The sequence below is a fragment of the Varanus komodoensis genome, unplaced genomic scaffold (assembly GCF_004798865.1).
Source record: "Varanus komodoensis strain SLA01 unplaced genomic scaffold, ASM479886v1 scaffold27, whole genome shotgun sequence".
Classification (NCBI taxonomy): domain Eukaryota; kingdom Metazoa; phylum Chordata; class Lepidosauria; order Squamata; family Varanidae; genus Varanus; species Varanus komodoensis.
This window is the reverse complement of record NW_025335701.1, coordinates 8134235-8160933: the sequence shown is the minus strand read 5'-3', so window position 1 is coordinate 8160933 and position 26699 is coordinate 8134235. Positions and strand designations below refer to the sequence as shown.

At 49.7% G+C, this 26699-nt stretch overlaps 1 protein-coding gene across 2 annotated transcripts; it reads left to right on the top strand.

Annotated features, from left to right (window-relative positions):
* The first annotated feature begins 1073 nt into the window (after nt 1-1073).
* On the top strand, nt 1074-26331 carry LOC123025465 (receptor-interacting serine/threonine-protein kinase 2-like). Of its 2 annotated transcripts, XR_006415124.1 has the most exons (13): nt 1074-1135; nt 5129-5299; nt 6435-6588; nt 6984-7139; nt 7347-7495; nt 8474-8523; nt 10312-10473; nt 11481-11566; nt 13118-13186; nt 15737-15899; nt 19156-19362; nt 20819-21947; nt 24910-26331. XR_006415124.1 is itself a non-coding variant. In XM_044434205.1 (12 exons), exons 2-12 carry the CDS (start codon nt 5148-5150, stop codon nt 21115-21117), a joined length of 1647 nt encoding a protein of 548 aa, XP_044290140.1. In that variant the 5' UTR covers nt 1074-1135; nt 5129-5147; the 3' UTR covers nt 21118-22086. The 2 variants fall into 2 exon arrangements, 1 of the variants encoding a protein (XP_044290140.1); XM_044434205.1 differs by lacking the exon at nt 24910-26331 and having other exon boundaries at nt 20819-22086.
* The last annotated feature ends 368 nt before the right edge of the window (nt 26332-26699 follow it).

The following is a 26699-nucleotide window of genomic DNA, read 5'->3' as shown; positions in this document are numbered from 1 at the left end:
CTGCCCCTCCTCCCCGCAGCCCTGCTTGGCTGTGCGAGGGCGGAGGCAGTGAAGTGGGTCCTGCCAGTGAGCTCAGTTAGGGAAACAGAGTCTGGGGCAAGAAGTGTTCATTTTTCCCCAGTGAAGAAAAAATCATTTTCACACGGGGATCTCTGGGTAACTCATATATATTTAACCCACTTAATAGCCTTTGAGAACTTTCAAAGATTCCTGCATGGCATCCTCATATATGGGGTAGGATAAAAAGCAACATACTTTCCTAGTCGCACCAATTAAAAGGACTCAGTCATGAACTTTTTTTTTTTTTAGCTGAGAATGCACTGGGGGGTGTTATTTATTGTATAATTTAGTACTTATTTATTACTTCTGTATTCATGTGTTGTGAGCTGCTCCGAGGCTTTGTTGTGATGGGGCGGCATAGAAATGTTTTAAATAAATAAACTTTCTAGCCCACCCTTTTTCCTGTAAGGAGCCCAAGGTAGTTTCTCTCACTCTCCCCTCCATGTTATCTCCACAACAACCCTGCAAGGTAGGTTAGGCTGGGAGTCAGGGACAAGCCCAAAGTCACCAGTGAGTTTCATGGCTGAGTGGTGATCTCCCGAGTCACCAGCCCAAGACTCTAACCACTAGGCCGCACTGGCAGGACATGTTCATATGCTGCAAAAGTCTTATTCAAGCAAAAAGGGGGAAAAGGCGGACAGTGGTGAAAAAAGTTGTCCCTAACGGCATGGTGAAAAAGCTGGTCCTGAGAAATTCTGGGGCCTGTAGTCCCAAACTGGGACAGCATCGCCTTGGGGAAGGATGCAAGCATTATTATTGGGGAAAGGGGAACGGCCACGAAGCTGGAGATGCTACGCCCCTTCCAGTGCCTGGTTTTGGCTTGCTCTCTTAAGGAGGAACGCAGAAGACGGGCTTGGAGGGGAATGAAGGTCAGCACATCCGTGGGGCGCGAAAGAGTTACAGCTGCAACGGACAGCAGGGGGAATTTCTGCCCGCCGTCAGCAGCCAGCGGAGGAGGAGCTGGCAGAGCCGGTGACTCAGGATCAGCCGAGCTGGAGGCGGTGCCGCAGCGCTGTTTTGCTGGAGATCTCCGCGGGAGCCCTCGCCTGCCGCTCTGCCCTCGCACAGCTTCAAGGTAAGCCCCCTGGCAGTACTCTCCTCCCCGCCCCGCTAAGCCAAGTGGGGAGTGCTCCGGGACTATGCATGGCCAAGGTGCGACGCTCGGACCGCTTTATCCAAAGCAAGTTCCCTCCGGACGGATCTTTGCCCTCGGTGGTACCCCAGAGCGCTTTGCCCCCTTTCGGTGGCGGCGTGTCGTGCCGGGGACCGTCCAAAGTGGCTCGGGCGTAATCGTTTTGCACGCTTTCCTGACTTCAGGCGATCCTTTCGTGGGGGCATAGCAGACGCACAGAAACAAAACAGTACGGGGTGGGTTCTGGATTGCCCGAGCCTGCAGGCTGATGGGGAACGACCCGAAGCTGAAATCTTGCTCACATTTTTGGGGCACAGCCCTCCCCCTCCCCGAATTCATTGGAGTTTGCTTACCCTTGGCTAGACATTTATTTAGTTTTGCATTTATACGCCGCCCCTACTTCTAATGGGAGTCTCTATAAAGTATAAGACATGGAAGAATGCACTGTAAAACATGTTTTTCATGGGTTCTTTCTCACTCCCCCAGAGCTGTGATATTCAGAAAAACCCTGATTAAGTATTTTTTAAATGAGACTCTTCTTGCCCTTGAATTAGATTCAACACTAGATCAATTTAAAGGATCCTGTAACGTGCAAAGCAAAACTTGAAGTATATGGATTAACCCAGGCATCTCGGGGGCTGCAGTCCTACGCCCCCCACGTCCCCCCACACCAGAACCATCCCCATTTACCCCACTGCTCGCATCCTCCTGAGTGGAGGTGTGGGATCACTCCGTCAAGAATTGCTGTTCTTGTATTGTGTTGCATGCTAGCTGAGCGAAGGTAGTACAGCTGGAACTTCTAGAGGACTAGCAGCTTGAGTGGATTCCATGCAAAATAAATATCCAGACAATGCATTTTATGGGGGGGGTGCACAAGCCCCCTGTTTGAAGAATGGCTCCACCGAAGGGAAACAGCGAGTGAGGATGGCTGAAGGGAGAAAATGAAAGTCATTGTGGCTTTCTAAACCGCCTTCCACGAGGGATGGGGTTTGAAGTTCCCAGTGGGGGCAGACCCCGTCCTGGTTGCAGCCCTTGCGTGTGGCAGCGCCTGTTTTAGGAGATTCTCCTCGACTGGCTTCGCTTCTGGAACCCTGTAAATTCCAGCGAGCTTGCACAACGCGGCCCCTCTGGAAGTGCCCCGGGAAGTTTCGCCGGCCTTTCCCGCCGCCGGCTTGCCGGCCTCACGGAAAGGGCTTTCCGCGCCCTGGTTCAGCCGCCCTTCGCCACCACGCCGCTCGCGTGCCTGGGCCTTCGGCTTCCTCCCTTCCTCTCCTCGGGGGCTTGCGGCCTGGACCCGGACGGGGAGCTGCCGCGGAGGGGAGCTGGGGGCGAGCTCTCCCTGGCGGGGCTCGGTTTGCCCGGCGCGGTCTTTTGAGTGTCCCCGGGGGTGGCGCCCTCCACAGGCCCCCTTCTCCAAGAGTGCCCTCGCTCATGCGGAGGGCTGAGGAGCATGGGGCCTGCGGCATCTCCTGCCCCTCTTTCTCACTGTCTGGCGTAACAGGCAGGCGGACGAGCCGGTCGTGGTGGGGGGGGGGGGGACAGGTGAGCCGCAGACCTGGGCAGGTGCGCAGCCGTGCCCACCGCGCGGCCCATGGGGAAAGTTGCGCGAGAGTGCGAGCGGCCCCTAGGGAACGGGGTGGGCGCTGATTCCCAGCGCGGCGGAGCAGCCGCCAAAGCCCTTGCGAGCGCCTCTCCGGGAGCCCTTCCCGCCGGAGGCAGCCCGTGGAGGCAGGAGCTGCAGGGCCCGGAGCGGTTCCTGGGAGCAGAGGAAATTCCAGGTCCCTGGCAGCGCCCCAGCCATGGCTCTTCTTTCTTTTTTGTGGGATAAAAAGGGGCAAATAAAGCTGAGCGGGTGGCTCCCGAAAGGGTGGGTTCCGTGAACAGGGCAATGGCAGCCTCTGGCTTGGCAGCTTTCTCCTTCCCTCCCTTCCAAATCCAAAACAAAACCCTTTGCTGTGGCTAGAAATCTAGCAGAGGAAAAGCCACTGTTACCTCTCATTTATTTATTACATTTATATCCCGCTTTTTTCCAGTAAGGTGTCCAAGGCAATTTACATAAACCTCCTCACTATTTTATCCTCACAACACCCCTGTGAGGTAGGCTTTTCTGAGAGTCCATGACTGGCCCGCAGTTATGCAGTGAGATTCAGGGCCTAGTGCAGGGGCCCTCACACTTTTGAGCAGGGCGCCAGTTCACAGGTGCTAACGGCCGGCCTGGGCCGCCAAGGTGGTGCCGGGCCAGTGTGGGGGCGGGGTGCACGCAGGTGGGGTGGGGATGGGGGGGGGCGCGCGGGGCGAGGTGCAGGCTTGCTCACGAGATCGTTTTCTCCAAGCAAGTCCAAAACAACCTCCTCGCGAGCAAGCCGTGCCTGTGCCTAGTGAGTGCAAAACGTGTGGCGTGGGCCAGTTAAAAGGGCATGGCGGGCCAAATCCAGCCAGTGGGACCAGAACATGGCTCTCCAAAGGCCCAGTCCAGTACTGTAACCACTGCACCATACTGCCCTGGCCTTGTCTGGCTAGTTTTCAGCAAAGGACACTGTGGGTAAAATCCTATGTGTGTCTGGACAGAATAAGATTCTGCGAGTGATCCTGGGAATTGTAGGGCTGCATTCTGTCTAAGCAGGCATAGAAATGCCATTTAAATGATAAAAGCTCCCCCCAGTTGTTCCTGATGGTGCTTCCATTTTTTTCTTTTCAGTCCTGCAGTTGCCTTAGTCCCCCACCTGCATGCAAACACTCTCTGATGTTGCAGCATGTGCGGCTCTCTGTGAAATGCATTCATCTGGTCTGGTGCAAATTTGGAGTTTTTTCATATTTTAGCCTATGGGGGAAATACTCTTTTTGGTCAGTTAAAAAACATCATATTTTTTTACAACTCAGTCTGCACAGGATTGCATAACTTTCAATGGTCCACAAACGTCTATATATGTCTGTTTCCACCTGTGAATGGTGGTTCATTTTTTGCTCTGGAGAAGGTACTGGGCCTTGGCCTGGATCAGGACCCGGTGTGGAAGCGCATGGGCTTTTAAGATCCAAATCAGCCTCTCCGGAGGACAAATGGGCAAATAGACGTAGCTGCAGTTGTGAAGTCAAGCCCACGTCACCCTCTGCTGCTTTAAATCTCTCTTCTCTCTTCTAAGTCAGGCCTGGCTGTACAATAGAATGAATAGGAATGATGATGCCCTGATTGCTTCCGTCCCGAACTATTTTTAGAATGTTCTCTTGCCGTGACTGAGGCGCTCTCTTCCTGGGCTCCAGTGTCAATTTGTGGGTGTTTGCCTTTCTGGCGCATGTCACCACAGCCCGACTCCGCTTTTGCCGTCTGGAAAGGGCCGACCCAGTTCCGCTGGAATTCCAGGTCTAGACAGGTGCTGTGGAAGAGGAGGGAGTAACCTGGCATGCATCTCCTCTTCGGCTGCAGCTGCAGAAAGAGCGGCTCCATTTGTGCATTTATTTAAAGCATTTATGTACCCTCTGATTAGCATAATGCTCTCAAAACAGTTTGCACACTATAATTAAGATAGGCAAAACCCAGCAGTGAAAACAATTAGAAACAGATTCACCTGCAATACAATTCTGTACAATAACATTTTTGCAGGCCTATAAGACAAGAGCAGCAGCGGCGGCAGCAACACAACACAGAGCAATAAATAATAACTACTATTGGGCACGTGCCAGCTACTTGTCTGCTTTTATTTAAAGCTATGTAGGCTCACTAGAAGGCTGGATGCATTTCAGATGTGTTCGAAGCAGTGGAGATCTACAAAGCCATGTGTGTGTATTAAAAGAAAAAGAGCTTTTCTTGTGAAATGTCATGACTCTGTGGGACAAGAGAAGGACTGCTAGGGTGATTTGCATTGTTCAGGGCGATTGTGTGGCTGGGTGGCCTGCTGGTGGTGCTGCTGGTGTTAGACAAGTGCTTGAAATCTTTTCCAGCTCTCTTCGCCGACACAAAATGTCCAGCCCGTTGCCCGTCCTCTCTCAGAAGGAGCTGGAGAGCATTTCCCTGGCCAGGACAGGATCTGGCTTTGCTCTTAAAGCGTTCCACGTGCCCAGAAATGCAGATGTCTCCTTGAAGCTGTTGACTAGCCAGAATACAGCAGAGAGGTAGGTCCTCTGCTTGCTTGCTTGTTTGATGGAGATAGCAGTGAATGCCACTGGCTTCCGCCAAATTTTGTTGGCAGGAATGGAAGTAGTGCAGGAGCGAAATATTCCACAGTGCCAGGATTAGGCACAAAATAGGACCATGATGCAGTGGTGGAAGTGAGTTGAAGCAACACGGTAATCCTCAATCAAAGACTGAGTATGGGTTGAGTATGGGCTGTTGCTGAAACTTGGGTTATGGTGTTGTCTGAACCCAGCCATGATATTAGCCGTGATGAACAGTCCACAAGCCAACAACAAATTCTGGATTCCTTTCATGCATTGTGGGTAATAAACCAAGACTTGTGAGCACAGCTGGGTTGTTTCCACAACAACTCACCATTCAACAACCACCCGTGCTCAATTCTTGAGTGAGAGTTGTTGTGTTTTTTAAACACCGTTCCCATCAGAAACGGAGTACAGGCCCAATGCTAGTTTTAGCACCTTAAGGGTGAATATGTGTATTCATGCATCTGATGAACTGGGCAGTTTCCACAAAAGATTATGCAGATCGCATGTTCTGCTTTTAAGGTGCCACAAAACTCTGTTGTTTTTGCTACAACAGATGAATGCAAGGGCTACCACTCTGGAAAACCTTCCATGGGTAACCAGGAAGCTGCCTTCAACCAGGTTAGAAAACTGGTTCATCTAATCCAACATTGTCTGCACTAGCACTGCAAGGTTCCCAAGGGGAAATCTTTCCCAGATCTACCTGGAGATGGCAGGAATTGAGCTGGGGACCTTGGAGAGCCAAGTCTGAAGCTATCCGGCCCTTTTGGTGTTACAACCAACACCCTGAATTGAACCTAAATGCATTGGCAACCAGTGCAGGTCTTTCAGGACAGTACAATTTGCTCCTGACCACAGGCTGTATTTCCCACCAATCAAAGCACCTGGATGGCCTTCACAAGCAGCTTCGCATAGAGCAAATCTCTGTGCGCATGCATAGAATCATGCGTCAAGGAAAGAATGGAGGTGAAGACGCCGTGATAATGGAAGGTGAACTTCCAGGAGATTTGGCAGACGAGAACGGACTTGTTCTCCATCCAAAACTGCCCTTGCAGAGGGGCTAGCTTTGAAGTCCTTAATATGTTTGCAGAGACTTGAAGGTGCTGTTTGAAGAGGTGGCCAACACCCGATGCCTCCAGTGCGAGAGACTCTTGCCTCCTCTGGGAATCTGCCCGTTCCAAGGTCTCCTTGGCGTCGTCACGGAGTGGATGCACAGCGGATCTCTCCATTCACTCATCCACGAGGTACGTGCAAGAGAAAGGAGCTGTCTGGGCAGAGCCTTCGAAGGTTTTTGCCATGGATTAACTGTGCATACAGCACATGCTTCATCTCTGCTCATGCTTCCCACTAGCAGGTAAAGCTATCAGAAATGGTTTGTTTGTGTGACTTTCAAACCTGGCATACTATTCTGTTGCTGCCAAATAAACCAGGATTCATACTCCAACAGTAAGCACGGTTTAGGGTGCTAGGTTGCAAAGGGCACAACAAACCATCATACCAGGTTTGGATAGCAGACAGAGAAAGCCATTCTGGGTTTATCTCCCCGCACCAGCAGAAGTGAGCTGGGATGTGCCAACAGTCCTGGTTGGATGTGTGGAAGCAAAGTCTATTTGGGGCCCTTTCCCCCTTTCTCTTTCAGCACGAACTCTACCCAGAACTGCCTTTCCCTCTGTGTGTGAGAATCCTGTCGGACGTGGCGGAGGGCTTAAGCTACCTGCACAGTTTGGAGTCACCCATCTTACACTACAGCCTGAAACCTTCCAACGTCCTGCTAACTCTTGAGTACAGAGCGAAGGTGGCATCATTATCAGCACTTACTGCCTTGTTTCCTTTTAATCTATAGAAAAACAGTTTTGATAAAGATGGTAAACTGGTTGAGGACACATGTATAGGTGGGGGCAGGCGGGCAGGGGGAAGCAATTTGCACCCTAAATTACATAAGTTGTTTGTTGAGCCAGCGAATGGCGTGTCCTGTTTCTCAGACTCTGCTTCCTTCTTGCAGATATCAGATTATGGCCTAAGGACTTGGAGGACACGTCAGCTCGCATCCGTCCTGCATAACTGCAACACCAGAAATTGCTGGGACTTGCTTTGCCTCTCCCCCGAAACACTGCAAGGGGGGGTCTTTTCGCGAGAAGGCGATGTGTACAGGTTCGCTTTCTCATTCTGTGCCTGAACCTGCCTAACCATGGAAGCTAAGCAGGGTCAGACCTGGTCACACCCTGGATGGGAGACTTAATGTTGTGAACTGTCCAGGGACCTTTGGTCATGGGTCCTCAAACTATGGCCGGCCGTGCCCATTTATCTGGCCCGCCATAGAGGTTTGGGACTCACCGCCCGCTGGCGGCGAGGCAGCGGCTTGCTCGTGCGGAGGTCATTTTGGACTCGCTCGGAGAAAAGGATCGCCACACACGGCTGCCCCTGCCTCCCCGTGTGTGCGTGCACCCCCCCACCCTGTCCCAGCCCATGCCCCCCCTCACACCGCCTTGGCGGCCCGCGCCCATCACTGGTGCCTTTCAACTGGCCCCCTATTGCAAAAGTTTGAGGACCCCTGCCTTTGGTTATAGGTGGTATAGAAATGATAGTGAATTCTGTGTGTGGAAATTCTTCCTTTAATCTTTCTTTTTTAAAAACCATTTTAATAACTAATTGCCATAGACCTTTGTTTTGTATTTTTTGCTATACTTTATTGTTGTTTTTAATGTGTGATGTGTCGTGGTTTTTATTATGTTTTTATTGTGTTTTGAGCCACCCAGAGGTTCTGTGGCAACATTGGGTGGCATGCAAATGTTATAAATAATACATAATTAAATAATCTGTCCTGAACCTCCCACCCATCAGCTTCAGTGGGGTGCCCCAGTGGAGTTTACTTTTATAAGAACAGAAGGAGACCTTCTCTCTTTGCACAATGTTCCACACCTGTATTGTTTTGTACATCCTTTGCTTAATACCAAAGGCTGTAACTTTTTGCCCAGTCATCTTTCCAAAATTTCCACAAGAGGAATGTTTCCAGGGAGAAAAAAAATAGATGGCTTTTTGTGTAATGTTTTCCTGGGCTTACGAACTTGTTCGTTTGGACAGCAGATATTCCAAAGTAAGAGGTGCTTTTTCTTTCCTGTTTGTGCTTAGCTTTGGAATGTTGTGCTGGGAAAGCCTCAGCAGACAGAAGCCGCTGAAAGGTAAGTGTTGCTGTGCCACCCACTCTGTCCTCCTTCGCTTGCCCAAACAGAGCTTTCAGTAAAGGGCGGTTTTTAACGCACTCTCCTTTGACTTGGTCCTTTCTTCAATAAAAGCAATATTCTCTCAGCTTACACGAGATAACATCTACAAAAGTGTCTCCAAAATTTCGCAGCTGCACAGTACTATCGAGCTTCCCCCTGTTTTTATTGCATGTTAGGCCTGCAACAAAATGTTGCAGTATGGAGTGCTTCTGGTGAGGGTATCAGCCAGCCAGGCAGCCATGCCCTTTTAAAATGCTCCATTGCATTCTCTCCCCCACAACAGTCAGCCAGCATTTCGTGCCCACCGACTCCTCCCTAGCGGGGTGCTGCTTCTCGGGGTTTTTCCTATGGTGGATGATGACCATTTCCGCAAACCTGGAGGCACACTGATCCAAAGTGCACCGTGATGCGGAATGCGTCTCCTGCACAGGTGATCCCATTTTGGATACCTAAGCATCAACTCTTGGGGAACCGAGGCCGCTGTTGCCTCAGAAGAGGCCATGGGTCTTCCTGCGCGTCAGATGTCTTGTGGTCTCGCCCTGGAGCCAGCAAAGAGGCTGGTCCTCATGGCCTCCTGTTGCATCCCGGGGTCTGAGTGCCCTCCCCAAGTTGTGCGACTTAATGCCGAGTCCTCTTCAGAGTCAAACCGCTCATTATTTTCACATCCCTTTTAAAAAGCCCAGAAACTATTTCTTTATTTCATCTACTGGCATCTTGGGATGGTTTACAACAAGCAACATGAACTAAACTGAACTGAAACTAAAATGTTATTGATTTATTTGCACTGAATCTAAAATGGCCCATATGATCTTTTTCCTCTTCTCCATTTTACCCTCACAACAGTCCTGTGAGGTAGGGTAGTCTGAAAGCCAATGACTGGCCCAAGGTTACCTGGTGGGTTTCATGGCCAGCTGGGGACAAGAACTGCGATCAGCTGAGTCCCAGTCCAACACGCTAACCCATAGGCCACGCTGCTTAGCACAGTGGAAGGCTTTGATCGCCAGTGCGGTACCCATGGCTGTTGCCCTCCTGCTTTCTTAAGACTGGTTCAACTATTTTTTCTCGTGTCTCAGACCTCGGATTTCACTTCTGCCTTGCACTTAAATTCTTGGGCAAGTGACTTTTTCTTGACTCTCCCCAGCTTAACACCTGGAAAATGGGTCTGCCTGGCCATCCCCCTGGCAACCTTTTTAAGAGGGCATGTACAAAGTGCCCTCAAATCCCCAGTGCTTCCACTGAGCCAAAAAGTTTGGGGCGACCCACATGGTAAAGCATCGTTGGGCCCTTGCACTGAAGGTATGTGGCTGTTTAGCTGTGATGGCGAACATGCTACTGAGGCCTTCAAGGCTGTAATTGTCCCGGGAAGCAAGGCCTACCAGCATCTCCAGGACTGGCTGTTACAGGGCATACTGGGAATAAGTCTTGGGGGTGATTCCCAACAGCGGGGGCTGCCCCCTTCTCTCTGGGTCCCCTTCAGGCCAGCATGCCCCCTGCCCCCCTTACCAGAAGCAACCGAGCCACTGCTGCAGTGTTGCCTGGTCGAGTGCTGCATTTGCGGAGGAGACCCTCCAGCCAGCAAGATCGGGTGAAAGTTGACATCCCTACAATTGCTTTCGGTCCTGTGCTGCCCCCTGGCGGGCTTTCTTTGACTTTCAGTGGAAATGCAGTTCCCGCCTGGACGTTGGCTCAAGTGCCAGTACTGCTTCGCAGGGCGGTGCTCGTGAGGTATCCCGCTCTCTTCCGCAGGAAAGAAGACTTTGTTGGAAGCCGTGACGGGAGTCTGCTGTGGCCTGCGGCCTGGGACGGGGCCGGAGGTCATTCCGGAGAGCCTGCCGCATCGCAGCCAGCTCCTGCGGCTCATCTACCTGTGCTGGCATCAGGAGCCTGGTCACAGGCCCCATGCTGCAGGTGAGTGCTGGCGTCGGCGTGCCGCTGGAGCTCCCGGTGCTGTTCCATAGCTCGCTTCTGGCCGCTGTCCCGGGACGGGGGGCTGATGAGCCTCTGCTAGGGCTTGCTCTCCAGCCGGGGCGTGAGGGCAGCTGGTCCCAGTGGCGGGGGGAGCTTGGGCTTGAGCATGGAGGGGGCTCGAGGCTCCCCCAGACTACTGGGCACCTACAGAAAGGAGGGGACCATCCAGGAAACCATCTTTGAATAACAGGAGAACACGGCATAACGAGTGACGTGATTGGATTGGGAAACGCTGATCCATAAAATGTACCTGCCTCGTCCATTGTTCCACCTTGCTGGGAGGCGTTCCATGAATCTCTGCCTGTTTGGGTGCTCCTTCCTCCACATCCCCCGAGAAAAGGCATGACTGACCTTGCATCCATGTACCAAAGAAGGTGGCGCCCTCCATTTTGGGAGGCCCACGCCTGCTTGGTCCATCAATGCGGTGTTCAGCACGAGCTTGAGTGGGAAGCTATGGACAGCTGGACTTGTCTGGAAGCTGCCTCCAGGATCAGCAGCACCCATTCCTCTATTAATTTTAATTTTGAATTTACTTAGGTCAAAGGAAAAACAAAAAGTAAAATAATACAGCTTCTTACCTGCAATTTGAATGGATCAGTTGCAGCAGATACGTATGAAATGCATACCCCTTTACGTTTTGTATAAAGCAGAATACACCTCCTGCTTTCCATCAGCATAGACTTCCTCAAATAGCCGTGGACTTGTCCATTCATAAAGTTATGCGTAAAGACTGTCATTAAGTGTTGCAAGTTAAAAGTGTCATTAAGCCCTCAGTTCATTGCGTTATCAGAGAGATCTGCTTGTCCCTATCGATTTTGCAATATCGGCCAGGCCCCTTTAGGTGCGAAGCAGGGCTTTGGATTATAAATCGGTTCCAAGCAGAAGATTTGTACTTTTATGCAGATTTATGCATACACATATAGTTGAAGCACTTTTTTATTCTACAGAATGCAGAGCCCTTCTGTGGGATATTGCTGGAGCTTTTGGGAAAGAGATCATTTCTGATGCCATCTACAACTTGATGCATGCAAAGGTGAGTCATCAATGCCCCCCCCCCCCCGCAGCATTTAGGTGCTTGTGTCCAAGTTGCTTTGCTGTGATGTGTCGGTTCCAAAGCAGAAGAAAAGGCTCAGGTGCCAAACGGCATGACTAAGATTAGCACAGGCAGGCCAGCCTAGCTTTGCATGTGATTTATGGAACGTTTCCTGCCAATTCTCAGAATCTGAACAAAGAATTTTAATGCCTGGCATTCTTTAGGGTGTGATCCACAGGGCTGTCTGCTCCCAGATGGAGGGTGCAGCTGTTCCTACTCAGGAAAAAAGCAAAAATAGGTGCTGCATCTCCCTGCCGTTACGATGGTCCCTTTCTATGGCACATGTGGAATAAATTCTGCTGAGGGTGGGTCTTTCAGGAATGCAGTAGGTTTTAAATGCTTCAGCACAGTGAAATATGCTTATTGAACCCATGTGGTTCTCACCCCATCACTGTCTCTGTATCTATAAGTAGCCTAAATTTATTTGTACAATTTGAGAGAGAGATAGATTGAGATTGTACAGAATACATGCATTTATAACTGGCTTCAGGATCATGCCTGGGGTTAAATCAGAGTGCTGATTTTGACGTATAAAGCCCTTCACAGCTTGGCATCCCAGTACCTCCAAGATGCCGATTGATGTGCCCAGATCTTAGCACAGGCCTTTCCCCAATTGGCCTTGCACAATGGCATCCCAGCTGCGGAATTCCTAAGCCTTGGTCGCTCCCGGAACAAGTTCAGGTGGCTGTCCTGAGTCTCCAAGTGTTCTGTGCTGGATGCGGCTAATTGGCAGGACCAACGTCTAAGATAGCTTTGGGCAGAGAGGCCACTGGAGATATTTAGACAAAGCGGGAAGGGTTAGCCTAATTCAGGGTGCTGGTGTTAACCTATAAAGCCCTACATGGCTTGGGACCACAGTATCTGATGGAATGCCTCCCCCAGCCTTGATCTGCCTAGACTCTATGATCAAGTTCTCAGGCCTGCCTCCAAATGCCAACTCTCAGTTCGTGGCAGCAAGGAGAAGGGCCTTTTCGGTGGTGGTGCCCTGGCTATGGAATGCACTCCCCAGAGAGTTTTGCCCGGTGCCGTCATTTTATTCTTTTCAGTGCCAGGCTAAAACCTTTTTATTTTCCCAAAGTTTTAAGACCTGATTGTTTTGATATGGGGTTTCATGGTTGGTTGGGAATTTTTGATTAGGATGCTGTATTTTATTCTGTTTTGTGTTATTGTTAAACCATCCCGAGACCACAGTAAGGGACGGTCTAAAAAAGGTTTAAATAAATAAACAAACTACCCCGGCCTTGCCCCTTGGGGATGGTGGGTGTTGTAGTCCAGTACAGGGTACCAGGTGGGGGAAACTGTAAGCAATATTTGAATTCACCTTGCGATAAATGTAAGTATGTAGCCAAGGAAGCGAGTGATTACAGAGCAAAAGTTCTCCCGAACGGAGCTCACTAGCCATTTAGTATTAGCCGCTTTTCGGGATGGTGTTTTCCGGGTTGCGTCCACACTTCCAGCAGCACCGTTTCAGGAGCCGCTTCTCTCTTGCAGGACTGCGCGATAGATGCTGCCAAAGGCCCCATCTCTCATGTCCTGGAAACAGACAAGCATAATTTGGAGGTGAGCATCAGGCACGTCTGTGCCAAGACAGCATTATCTGGCCCCGTCTGCCCACACCAGGGTGCCGAGCCTCAGCTCCTGGGGACAAATTCAGGCCTCCGTGTTTCCCATTCATGGTTCCCACTGATCCTTTAGTGACTTCCATGTCGTCCCCCATTTTGGAGGGTCAAAACACCTTTCTTGAGGTCGGGTTATTTTCAGCAGGCATCCTAAGCTAAAAACACTGGTATGGAGGGGTCATTTGGGGGGGAATTAACACCCGGTGGGGAAAAATGTGTGTAAAGGAGCTGATCTTAGCGCCCCCAAGAATATGGAAGCAGAGGCTTCCGCAGAGTCAGGCCTTTTGCAGCGAACGCCGTTCCCCCAGAGCCCCGAGGGCCCCGCTCAGTTAAGAGGAGGACTGTCCCCCGTGGAAACGCACAAGTGACGGATGGATCCGACTCAGTTGGAACTTCCAGTTGATGCCCCTTCCTGCAGGGTGTCCAGATGACTTTGACTGTTCTGTAAAAAGGCGTGTGATTTTGGCAAGTCTTTCGCCAATGTGCCCTGACTCTGAATTTGGCCCCATGGGCCAAGAAAGTGGGTGCTGCGATCTTGAGTCACAAAATGGGAGAGGTAAAAAAATAAAGGGAAATGTAAGATGAAAATTATTTGTAAGGAAAACAGTGTGAAGGTGGATTACATTCCTGAGATTCTGTAGCATTTGTGACCGGAATAAATCTGCATTTATAGTAAGGGTATAAAAAAAGGTCTGTTTGGCTCATTAACTCAAAATTACCAAGTTTTGTCTTTAAAGCAAGGGACTGATTTGCACTTTGCTGGGACAAACCGATGCTCGTGTGTTGTGGTAGATTGACAGTTGTGCAGCTCCAGAAAAAAGTGTTTCCCGTTTCTAATACTGCAAGAGGATGTGCAGGTGTATCTTTCCACCTCTCTGTCAGTGCTGTGGGGCCAAGACCATGCAGCCTAGACACCTGAAACTTGGCGCACATACTAAGGGAACTCTGGGGTGTCTGTAAAGGGGAGAGTTTGCTGTTTTTAAACACATCGATTGGTTCAAATATAAGCTGTTGACCCCTCCCCACTGCAGTCAGGAAGCCCCTAGTGGGAATGCCTCCCCCTCCGGGGTCTTGCGGGAGCGCAGAGGCTGTGCCCGGGGGTGCCTGCAAGGCATGGCTTCAGCGAGACAGGCATGCCTAGCGGGTGCAGCCCTGCCTCCTCTGCACTTCGCTTGAAGCTGAATCAAAGCCAGGCCTTTTGCTAGTTGGCAGTAAATGAGAAATGAGATGCCGTGTCAGGAGTGCGCAAATGTCCACCCAATTTCGCAGACAAGTATGAGTGCTCTTGCAGCACAGTGCTATAAATAAATGAAAATGTTATAAATAAATGACAACATGCATGAATGAATGCTCCTCTAGCATACCGTTATAAACAAACGATGCTTATTTATATCATTGATACATAAGTGATGATGCTATAAAATGAATGCAAATAGGACCACAAACAGCCCCTTATGCACGCACGCACCCACAATGCTGCGTGCATGTGAGCATCTGCGTAACCTCAAAGCGAATGCAAAGAGTCATTAAGTGAGCCAGTCCTGCTTATCTTTGATTGGAAACATTTTTAATGACCATTATTGTATTTGCGTAGAATCCAGAGTTAAAACAAATAGGCAGATAAAGCTGTAATGTGATGTGGCTGTTATTTTCTGTGTGCGATTCGCAATGACATTGTTTCCGCAGAAGGGTGGGGGCCAACAGAACTGCCTGAAGGGGCCAAGATGCAGTTTGGCTTCATCATCACCATCATCAATTCTTTATTTGGTCATCGACCAGCAAATAAAATGCAAAATTACAATTAGGGGTAAGGAAAATACAGTAATTCTAAAATTACAATTAAGATAAGGAAAAATGCAATTATTCTAATAAAAGCCCAACAACATTTCGAGTTGAATCTCCCATGGACTGGACAGACTATCGAACAGTACTTGGCTGTGTTCAACGAGATAAAATCAGACTGATCAGATAAAAGCACCTTCAGATAAAAAGGATCAGAATGACCAGGATATTTAGAAAAGAGTGGGAATAACAATTCCAGGCGGGCACCTGCACAGGGAGGGCAATAAAGAGCGACATGTTCCAGTGACTGAATTATTTCTTCCCCACGTGGACACAGTCTCTGTTCACAGGGGATTTTTTGATATTTCCCTCTGGTAACAGCTGTTGGGAGGGCTTTGCATCCAGCGAAGGAGGAAGCCCTTCCAAATTCCAGGATCGTTTTGTGACTGAGACATCTGGCTGGTCAGAGAGGATCGCTTGAGGCTCTGAATCGATGGCCCGCTGTTTGAGTTAAGGCTGCTCCTAGCCCGTCGAGATGGCAACTGGCCATTCGTGGGCTTCTCGCATAGCCATTGGCCCCGCGGGTTTGGAGTTACAGTGGGGCAGAGGCCGTCTCCGTTGTGATCGATGCATTGCGTGTTGCTGGTGAACCCAAAACCGCGTGTCTTGCTTGACGTTGTTTGCGATGGTCTCTTGATGTTTGTGGCAGGTAATCTGTGCTCAGGACAATAACAGGCCCGACAAAAGGATTACTCTGAGAGCAGAGAGCTTGTCAACTGGTTATCCTGAGAGTGGTGCTGAAGGGCCGGGAAAAGACACCAGCGAGACAGTCCGTGCCGGGAAGGCGGCCTGCGATGCAGCGTTTGGAAGAGGTAGTGCTTGTCTTCACTCTTGAATCTATCAAATGAGGATGCATGTGGTCGAAGTCCCAGCATGACCATGGAAGGCGGGTAACGGGTTGAGGTACCGCAGTCCTGAGCCATTTGGGGTGGGCGTTAATCCCAAATCAAGCCCATTGCAACAAATGACAGCACAAGCCTGCTTCTGACACGTTTGCACGCTCAGGTCTAGCAATGCTGGCATTGCTTGAGTGTGCAAGAGGCCATTCCCTGCCCAGAAATTAAATTGTGATTCATGCCAGCAGTCTGCGAATTATCACGCTCCTCTGTTAGGAGGAAATGAGGCGGGAGAGGATGGGGTTGCGCCGTGGGCCCTTTGCCCTTGCGCTCTAGTCTGAATGCAGGGCTGTGCTGGCACTGTCCTTGGTCCCAGCTGAGCTGACAGAGTGCGGTGGCCTTGTGTCCAGAATGCATCCTTTCTCACTGATTGCGGAAGCACTCTGTATCTTCCATTTCCACCGCTCTGATCTTGGAAACCTTTGCCAGGAATCCGGAGGTGTCTGTTGGAGGAAGCACCTTCTTCTTTCTAGCACAATGCTGTGTGCCATCTTATACTTACATTTCCCGGAAGGCCGGGAAGACATTCATATTTTTAACCCCCTAGAAAGTACCTAAAACTTACAAGGGCCATGGAATGAGAGAAAAAAGGGATGGGGAGGGAAGAAGAAAGCAGCTACCGCGTGGGTAGAACAGACCAATTCTGCAATCCAGAGAGTTGTGTTAGGGAGTTATCCTGCAGTCCAGCAGCAGCGCCTGAAGGGCTGCAGCTTTTTCTGGATTGCCAGGGCCAAGGTCTGGGACTGCACTGGAGACCCAGCTACAGCTTTCTTGCATCCGGTGGAGGAAGAAGCAGCCCAGTGAGGGATAGAAAGGGACAGGTTCGGGGCATGGGAAGGGGAGGTAACCGGAGAGGCCAGGGTGTGAGGCGTCTTGAAGCTGCTCCTGCCTTCTTCCCTTCCCCTCCAAGATGCCCATCTAGATGGGCAGAAAAGCCCATCCAGCAAAAATGCAGGCATGGGGATGGGGGAGCAGATCTGCCATTTCTCCCACTTCCCTTTGGATGCCTGTAAGACCCCAAGTTCTGGGGCTTGGGGGCATCCTGGAAGGACTGCGCCCTTAGAGACATCCAGTCCCTCTGCCCCCGTGTTCCTGCCGTGATTCAGCTTTGGCTGCTCTCTCCCGGTGCGAACTGAGTAACAAAAGAGCCGCACTCAAAATGCAGTTGGCAAAGCGGGTGGGGGGCATGTCTTCCGTGCTCCAGCTTTGCTAGCATGCAGATGCATCCCCCAAAGCAAGGTGAGGGTGTACGCCTGAAGGCCAGCCCTGAAGCCATGGACATGGGCGGCTGTAACCAGACGGAAGGCTGCGCTTTGCTACATCCTTCCTCTGGGCTGCCAGACCTGGATCCCACCTCTTAGCTGGCTCAGTTGAGAGGAGGAACAGGACACCAGCGAATCGAGTCAAGGTCTAGGTGCACCGCCAAAAGCTAGGTGAAACAGGAATCTGGCAGGCTTGCTCCCACAGCAATATTTTTCCAACAGGATCCTAATATGTCAGCAGGATACAAAACAAGTCTGAACAAACAAGTCTAAAGTTTGAAGGTCATCTTAGAGTCGCTTCCCATCTGAGCTCTTCCCTACTTTGTTTTCAAGACATGGAGGGAAGTGTCTGGGAATCAGACAAAAAGAGGAAAAAGGCATCCAGGAAATTTCTTCAAAGCACGTGGCGATTCCTCACAGACATACTGGGTTGTGTGAGCAGGCCGAGTATGTCTCAGGCAGCTCTCATTGTCATGTGTTGGGGTTTCACCCCCAGTAAATATCCATATGATGTAAACAGTTCAAGGAACACAGATGTGACTGTGCATCAGTTGTATACTATGTGAGAAATAAGTACAGTGGCACTGAGAAATACAAACAGGGTTGTATTCCATAAGAGCACAGAAAGTGGTGTTGAGCATGGAATACTGGCTTTAACACACGATGGTTTCTAGTCCTTATGGATGCAAAACCTGTGCCTGAAATGGTGCTGCTAAAACTGGTTTTTGGCGTTCTGGGGACCAGGCCTTGAGCTTTGGTGCCCTGTGAAATTCCTTGCCCTTTTTCATGTCTCTCTAAATTGTGTATAGTAATAGAGAACGGAGTTCCCTGTTTAAAATCCCTGACAGACAACCATATCCTTTTCCAAGATACTCCGTTCCATTTCCCCTTTTGTATCTCCCCGAAATCTGAGGCTGTAGTTTACATTCTCTGTAGTTTACCATTTTACATTCGCTTTTGTTTTGTTTTGATTGGATTTATTTGTTTTAGCTTCAATAATTTTATTGTATTGTTCAGTTTTATCAATTGTTCGATTGTTTTATGGTTTGCTTTTAATCATGAAAGCCATCCTGAGACGCGATAGTGAAGGACGGCATACAAATGTTTTAAATAAATCAATAATCTTCATGGGGCTACCCTTATGAATGGTTGCGGGATGCCGTACCTGGATGCTGAGTGGAGCACCTGGATCTTACACACTACACCTGTATTAAAAGAATGGCACAGGTTGCCTACCGGGTGTCAAGCCACGTCCAAGATTTTGGCCTGACTCTTGTAGCCCTGAACACCTCGGGACCGGGGTACTTCGCAATCCATTTCCCCTCGCCATAGCTGGTCAATAAGTGAGATTTTCTGGGAGTCCTTCTTCGTTAGTCCAAGAAGCGGAAAAGGTGGCTGTGGCACACTTTGGACGCTGCTGGAAGAAGTGTTGGGTCTCCCTTCCCTGCTGGGTCATTGCACTGCCTCGTTCTCATGTCTCTGTCATGTTTTTGACGTATCTATTACCTCATCTTGGGTTTAGAGTGATCTCCTTATAGCAAATTCAACCTATAGAAGTAGTTGAGATGAATAAAAGAAGTCAAATCAAAAAGCCTTCAAGAGCCTTTGTAGATGAGGCTTTTTCAGCCAAATAGTGACCGCCATCCAAAAATGCATTTGCTATTACTCTAAACTGGGATGAAAATCAATTTCTTAATGCAACTCACACATCTCCCAACTTCTCACAACCTTCCCCAGTGCACAAACTTAACCATATATAATGCATGTCAGGACCAGCTCAGCATGCGTATTACTGGGTGGACAGTCTAACATTTTGCACTATTTTGGGGTGTGCATGTAACCACCATACGGCCCAGCGACCCTTCTCTGATTCAGCCACTGCACTTTTCTTCTTGCATTCATTCTTGCAGACCAACCCATCTGGGAAAGCAACGGGCCGAGTCCACCTCCACGTTCCTCGCCCAACCTTCCCAGGCCTGGCTTAAGCGCAGGTGGAAGAAGCACGCTGCCGATTTGCACGGAGGCTTGGAAGCGGCCGCCGCTGCTGTTTGAGCAAGGCAGCGATCACAGCCCTCCTTGCAGCCACACTCAGAAGAGGCCTGCAGAGACAGTAAGAGGTTAGGTTGAAAGACTTGTTTTCCTTTGTGGTGGAGGCAGGGGAGGATGGGTCATTCCACTGCGCACCAACGCTCTGAGGAAGCGGCACGCGATACACTGCTGATTATCCTATCGGGTGCAGCTGCAGGAAGAAGTCGCGTGTTGAATCCAAATGATTCTCTGGCAAAGAAAGGCTGCCTACCCGGGAATAATTTCCACTGGACTGAGTGGGACTTACCTTCCGAGTAACCAAGCGTAGGATCGGGCTGCAGGAGCTGCTTTGGATAGTGCCGTTGATTACGTCCAGTGGCCAAGACAAAACGGAGCACGCTGTTTATAATCAACTACCAATTTTGTGCATCGTTAGGAAATCAGCACGATGCTGCTGTATCTTACTAATTAGATATGGGGGCAGAAGATGCCTGGGCTGACTCCATCCTCAAGGGGCGGACGAAGCATCCTTTATTGGTGGGCCGCAGTGGCAACACTTGGCGCAGCCCTTGGCCTGGCTGTCCTTTCCTTCCATTTCCCAGAGTTCCTCAGGAGAGGGGAGGGCAACATGCTGCCCTGCAGATGTCTTGACCCACAATGCCTCTGCTGGGAATTTGGCTATGATGACGTTTCTGGCCCAGACACCTGGAGGGCCACAAGCCTCCTGCTCCTGCTCCAGCGAGATGGGAACCTCGCACAGCCTTAGCTACGCACATTTGCTCACGCTGCCTTGGTTCCTTGCAAGAGGGAAAAGGGGATATAAATGCAGTGCAGTAATAATAGAAACACAGAAACAGAGCGAGCCAGAAGGGGTCTCCCGGGCCATCTAGTCTGACCCCCGGCTCCAGCCGGATCCGCTCATGTAATCCACAACATGTGGTTGTCCAATAAAAATTGTAATATAGCAAAGGCTCGTTCCTTAGGACATTGCTGGCAGCAACCCGTTGGCTGAAGAGGTCAAGTCTTTGCTCCCACAGAGCTTTGTGTCCTTCTCCAACCTGTTGCCCTTCAGATGGAGTGGACTGCAGCTCCCAGTGTCCCCAGTCAGTATGGAGCACAGCGGGTCACTGGGTTGTTAAGCTGCTTCAAAACCAGAAAAAGGAAAAAACGTCAGGCTGCTGTGATGCACAAAGCCGGTTAGATTATAAAGTGGCGTGAGGTGTGTGTGAGGGCAAGAGTTACAGATAAACTGCCCCCTTGTGGTCAGGTAGGACCAACACTTCTCTGAAGGAACAGGTGCAGGAAAAAACCAATGCACTTTATTTATTTATTTATTTATTTATTATTTTATTTAAAGTTTTGCTATGCCATCCCATTACTAAAAGTCTCTGGACGGCTTACAAAGGTCAAAAACCAAGAACAAAAAAACCATAACATCAACAAAACACAACACACTGCATCCAATAAACAAGGATAAAGACAAGGATAAAACCAGTTGATTAATATAATGCCGAGATTTTTATGATGTTTTCTTTGGTGTGCCAGGACGGCCCAGCAAAGAGATGGGCACCTCCCTCCTCACCTGGGACCGGGAAGCCATCCTGAGCAGCATGACAGAAGGGCGCCTGAACCACCTCCTGGACGTCCTGCGCGCCCAGCGGCTCCTGTCCCGGACGGACTATGAGATGATCACGTCGTTTCCCACGCTGACTGGCCGGGCCCGCGCCATGCTGGACACCTGCCTCCGCCTTGGGGAGACGGCTGCCCAGACCGTGGTGGCGGTGCTGTCCGCCAGCAAGGGCGGCCCTTGGCAGCAGAGCATCCGGGCGAATGCAGTGCATTAAATCCGTCCCCTTGCGGGGGTCCCCCCTGCTGCAGAAAAGGTCTCTGCGGACGGGTGATTCGTGGTGGCATCGGTCCCTTCCGCCTTCGTCGCCCTCTGCCATGGATGAAGCTGTTGCGCTACTTCTGTTCAGAGACGTTTATCCTGTTAAAGAAAAGAGAGGAGCTGGTGGAAGAGATCATGGGTCCACAGTGATCTCAGCAGCATCGTTTTAATGTCAACCATCTGCCACTTGGATGTTTATAAGATGCTGGAATTAGGCTATGGCTGGCCAAGTCTCGGCCCTTCACCTCTTTATTGAAGGAATGAGCCCAAGTTTTCACACTGTGCAGCAGGGAACAGCAGAGACATGGCCAGTGAGGAGGAGGAGGCATCGAGAGGCGGCCCTGCCCCAGGGAGGCCGGGCCTGAAGGCTGCCGGCTGAGCTGAATTGAAGGCAAACAGGGCCGAAGCATCAGCTTTCAAGCAGGCTGTGCTCCATGGCTCAGTCTCTTGAACAAGCTGTTGTATTTTATTTCATCGTGTTGTCTGCCTCATGTACAACTCAGAGGGCCTGGACAAAGTGCCTTTGGGCAGCCCAAGAGAAGACTTTTGACCCTCTGCAGCCAGCTGTGTCCGCTGAAATTAGCAGTGGTTGGCCCCGTGGCTGTACGCAGTGGCGGGAGGAAGGAGGGGAGGGCGCATACATCGGCCTGTGAGCTGCGCAACGCCGCTTTGGCCCTCCTTTGGGAGTCCCATCTGAGCTGCTCTGAGTTCCTTGGAGGAAGAGGAAAAGATAACATTAATGTATATGACTCTGTAAACAATGTTATCCATCTACCCACCCAAATGGTGAGCTTTCTCTATCTCTCTATTTCAGGTAACTAGAAAAAAATAGGTTGGAGAGCCAGTGTGGCGTAGTGGTGAAGAGCATGGGACTGGGACTCAGGCGATCTGGGTTCGAGTCCCCGCTCAGCCATGGAGCCCACTGGGTGACTTTGGGCCAGTCATAGACTCTCGGCCCAACCTACCTCACAGGGTTGTTGTTGTGGGGATAAGGTGGAGGAAGAGAATGATGTAAGCTGCCTTGAGCCCTTTGTAGGAAAAAGGCAGGATATAAATCAATCAATAAATAAATAAATAGTCCAGATAGTTTGTTGCACATCGACTGCAATGGGCACTAATTGCAGCTAATTTGCAGTGCAATTTTTTGCATGCCTACCCAGAAGCACAAAAAGGTTATACAGGAGCAAAGCTCGGCCACGGTTCAAACCATGATAACTAAATGACATGCACATGAGTCCAAGAATCAAGCTGCTGTCTGCTTTTTGTTCCTGTACGGCTTCCCTGAGCCGTATGTATTTCGTCCTTCTGAATCCTGGTCCCTTCCAGCTTGTGTTTCAGTTGCGCTATTTCAGCTAGGCTGCTATCGGCTATCACAGCGATAATAGGGCAGCACGATCCTGCAAGCCTTTCAGTCAAAGATGTAAGAGAAGTATCTAGAAACACTCTGGATCTCGTGCCAGGATAATGTGACATTAAGCCTGTTCGTTTAAGGGAAATTCAAAGACATTTCCAAAGAAATGGGAGTATCACAGCCTGGTGAACAACCCTGCGAGAAACTGTGCGTGGGTGATGGCGGTCAAAGAGGAGCTCGCCGTCATAAGAGCATAAGAAGATGTGCATCAAATTGGTGTATGTGGCCCATGAGGGCTTTTAAATGGCAGCTATAGGAAATAGAAAGACAGGAATAATGCAGTGCAAGCAGTAAGGATTGGGACCACGCTTCCTGATTTTTAATCATTGTAAGACATTTTGTAAATGATAAAATGAGGAAGACTTGGTTTCACAATAAGTGAACAACTCTGTCATAATGCAGGAAAAATGTAAAGGCTTTTTCATGCACTTCACTGAACTTACTGAAACGAAATCTGCTTATGTGTCTCTAAAGGCGGAAATGTCAAAACCCGTTGTGCTTTGCATAGCTGCATTTACACACGCATGAGAGAGGGGCGGTGGGGGAGAGGGAGGGAGGCTGTAACTATGAATGGATGACGGGAATGAGAAGCAGGCTTGGTCACAAGATGTGCTGAGCCCGCTCTCTGCAAAATCTGTGGCTGAGTCTTCCAAGTGGAAGGCGGTGTCGGCCCCGCCGGCTTGCATCGTCTGCCGCACCACGTCAGAATTAAGCTGATGGCTTCTTCAAGCAGACAGCTCCACTGCTGGGAGTGAGGAAGGTCCTTCGGAGCCCCTTTCTCCAGGGCTGCTGGCTGGACTTCAGAGGAATCAGAAGGAGAAGAGGAGGACTCTGGCCCTTCCTATGTCCCCTTTTCACAGACAGGCTAGAGTTGGTTTGCCCAGGCTCTTAAAGCTGGCTTATATTAAGCCTGTCTTAATCCAGTCTGGTTTCTATTAAGCCAGTTAATGCAGTCCTTCTGTCACAAGAGTAGCTTACCTGCTGGTGTTCGAGAGTTGTTTCCTTTATGTTGGCCCTGTTTGCCTGTGGTTAATTGGCTTGTTCTGAGATCTGTGAATCGTCTTGGAAATACATATAACTGCATTAAAGTAAAGTCCTTCCTAGAGGTGCGAGTGTTACTGCAGTGGCTGCTCCGCCCTGTAATGGCAGGATTGATGTTCCAAGCCTAATCAGATGTCACAACACCTGTACCTGCAAAAGCTGCCCTCACCTGTTAGGAGAGCTGCCCGGCTTGTTTGAGCACCAAGAAACCTGCCACTTCAAAGCAAACTTTCCCCTCTCCCGCTGGCTATGAGTCTTTTCCAGAATCTTGGCTATTGCCTGACTTGGCAATAGGAGGTCAGCTCGGCTGTGGGACGCTTCTTGTTGCCACGCAGAACTCTGTCGTTTGGTTGCTCAGAAGGAGGGAGATGGTCCCAATTCCATGAGTGCGGTTGCGGTGGAAGCAGCTTTGGGGAACTGCGGCAGAGAAACTGTTTCTCCCAGGAGCAAGTGTGAGAGCCAGGCTGCCTTCAGGAAAGGGGGTTTCTCCCACCTCTGAAAGGGCAGCATGGGAACATCCGTTTCTCTCCAGCCTGCGGTGTATCGCATGCCCCTACGAAGTCAGGAATGTTAGACATAAATTGTCTAGGTAGCTTTTACCGGGGTTTTGGCACTTCTAGGGTATTTCTCCTCCCCTGAATTAACAAATGGAGAGAAGCCTTCTAAGGAAGGGGTGAAACTTCTGTATTATAGACAGACACAAAGTTTGCGAGGAAAGAAGAAAATCTCTCCAGCTCCCCAAAATCTTCCCATGCAAATTGCCTTCGAAGTCAAGATACGGCGTGACTTGGGCAAGGCTGATCCAAGACAGTTCACCGAGTTGCTCCAGCAGCTGATGCTCCCTGCCCAATTCATGCAGAAAGTGTTTAGGAAAGAAGGGGCGAGACAACTGCAGATGAAAGGAATGTGGCAACGGCGATGGAATAAAGGAAGCCTTTAAAGCTGGTGGATTCAGGGAGAAAAGGATCTCGCCCTCCAGTAAAGCAGCCTTCCCCAACCAGAAGTATAAGGCTGTAACACCCAGCATCCCCAGCACTGGGCCATGCTCCTGGGGCAGCTCAGAGTCAGTCCGGCACATCTGGAATGCGCCAAGTTGGGCAGGACTACACTAGATCCCTGCTAGGTGTAAAAATGGCTTTGTTTCATTTTGAATGCCCTTTTTTGATTACACTGCGGTTCTGTGGCTGTCAATTGTTTCGGTAAATAAATAAATATTGCCAGTAAATATTACAACAGCCCTTTGTCACACGTGCACTCGCCGTCCAAAGTGAACTAAACCCCGTGGCATTGTTCCAGAACTTCTCCTAGGTCGGAGCAGTAGGGAGTGGCATGACTGTTGTCCCGGGAGAGAGCATCCTTCCCGAAGCAATTTGAAGATTATATAAAATGCAGAGACACGTCGAACCACTGGCATTCAGAGGGCAAGGAAGGAGGAGACATGGATATTTCCACTCCCATCAATCAACAGTCCGTAAGGTTCCACAAGACATGTCTTGTTCTTGCTATAATAAGCTCACAGGACACCCTTCTGCAAAGATTCCCTAATTGGGTCATGTAGGGAAACAATAGCAGAGACAGCCAGCAGTACCCTTTAAATGCAAACTTTATTGTCTACACAGAGAGAGAAAAAGAAAATCAACGTTGCTCAAAGCAAACATTTTCTTATGCCTCTACTTCCTTGCACCTCTGTTCTCGAAGCTCCTTTTAAATCACCACCCCAATTGTGACCATCCTGCAGAGTGAATTTTGCATTTCTCCATCAAAATGCTTGCTGTTTTTGCATGCACTCTCCGATTCATTGGGTGTGCTCACACTGCGCCACAGTGATTGGGTTGCTGTGTGAACAACCCATGGTGAGCCCAACAGACAATCAGGGTCGCCTTGAACGTTCCCTGCCTCTAGCAGTTTGTTTATTAGTTATTTTTTTGTCCGGCTTTCTCCCATTGTGGAGAGAACTTAAGGGGGCCGTTCCCAGGGGGTCTGCCCTCCAAGCTGAGGCCAGCACCAGGCCTGCTTGGCTTCAGCATGGGTGCCTTCAGACCATACTTGGTTATCCCAAGTGCAGAAAGACCAGGTTGTCCCCACCCTCCCTGCCACAATCGGGAGTCATTTGAGGCTTGCTGGCTATCACAATCCCCAATTTGACAACTACCAACCGGCCCTTCAGTGGCCCTGCATTGGGTCTTCATATTGTGCAAACCTGGTTGATGGTATTAATGAAGTAAGAACTTGCATTCCACCCTTCCTTCAAATAAATCATGCTGATGTGAGGATAAGAGGAGGAAATAGCATGTCCTGTTGAGTTGGGTTATTCTAAAGATGGTGACTGGCTGAAGGGCGCTTGGTAAACAGGGATCCAAACCTGGTGTCCTAGCTCCTCTTCTGGCCTTCTGCAGCACAGTGCCTAGGAAGAGTTCTTCTGCCCATCCTGGCTGAGAATTCCCCAATTCGCCCCCTAAGTGAGCTTCCTGCATGACTTTGTTTATGATTCACTGCATTTTTTCATTTACATGGGAGCCATCTTGGAAAATGGCAGCTCTAGAATTCAGCTTCAGATGGCTCCTATTGTATTAATGATGTAATTAAATAATAATAATAGTCAACATGTGCATTTCTGGATATTTATTTGCATGTGCACATTGGTGTCCTGTGTCATCCTCCTTTTTGATGATGCAGGTCCTCGTTTTTTAGAAGAGGTCATGCTAAATAATGAATGTGCATTCTTCTTTGTATCATGAAACATCTGCCAGAGTAAACTGGTCATTCTTTAAGACGCCAGAAGTTTCTTTTTTCTTTCCTCTTTGCAAAGGATCTTTCTCAAAACAAAGAAATGGCAGGCAGGTTTCTGTTTACATTGTGCACCAGATAACAATGTTTGTTAGAACAGCCTCTTGGTAGACAAGCTGCTCCTTCAAAGAGAATTTCTTTTCCTCTTTCCCTTCCCGTTAATGTGCTACCAGCTTCCTCCACTGCAATGGGGAAGGCTGATGCAGTAGTTAATCTTTAAACAACTTAGAGGACCAACCTGGGGATGCAAAAATCAGGTTAATTCCCTCTGTTTCCTTTCATGAAGTGAATAAATGGTG

Coding starts and splice junctions, on each gene's coding strand:
- LOC123025465 (XM_044434205.1), top strand. CDS start 5,148: ATGTCCAGCCCGTTGCCCGTCCTCTCTCAGAAGGAGCTGGAGAGCATT. Junction 8,524..10,311: donor CAGACAGAAGCCGCTGAAAG/GTAAGTGTTGCT, acceptor TCTCTTCCGCAG/GAAAGAAGACTTTGTTGGAA. Junction 11,567..13,117: donor ACAACTTGATGCATGCAAAG/GTGAGTCATCAA, acceptor TCTCTCTTGCAG/GACTGCGCGATAGATGCTGC.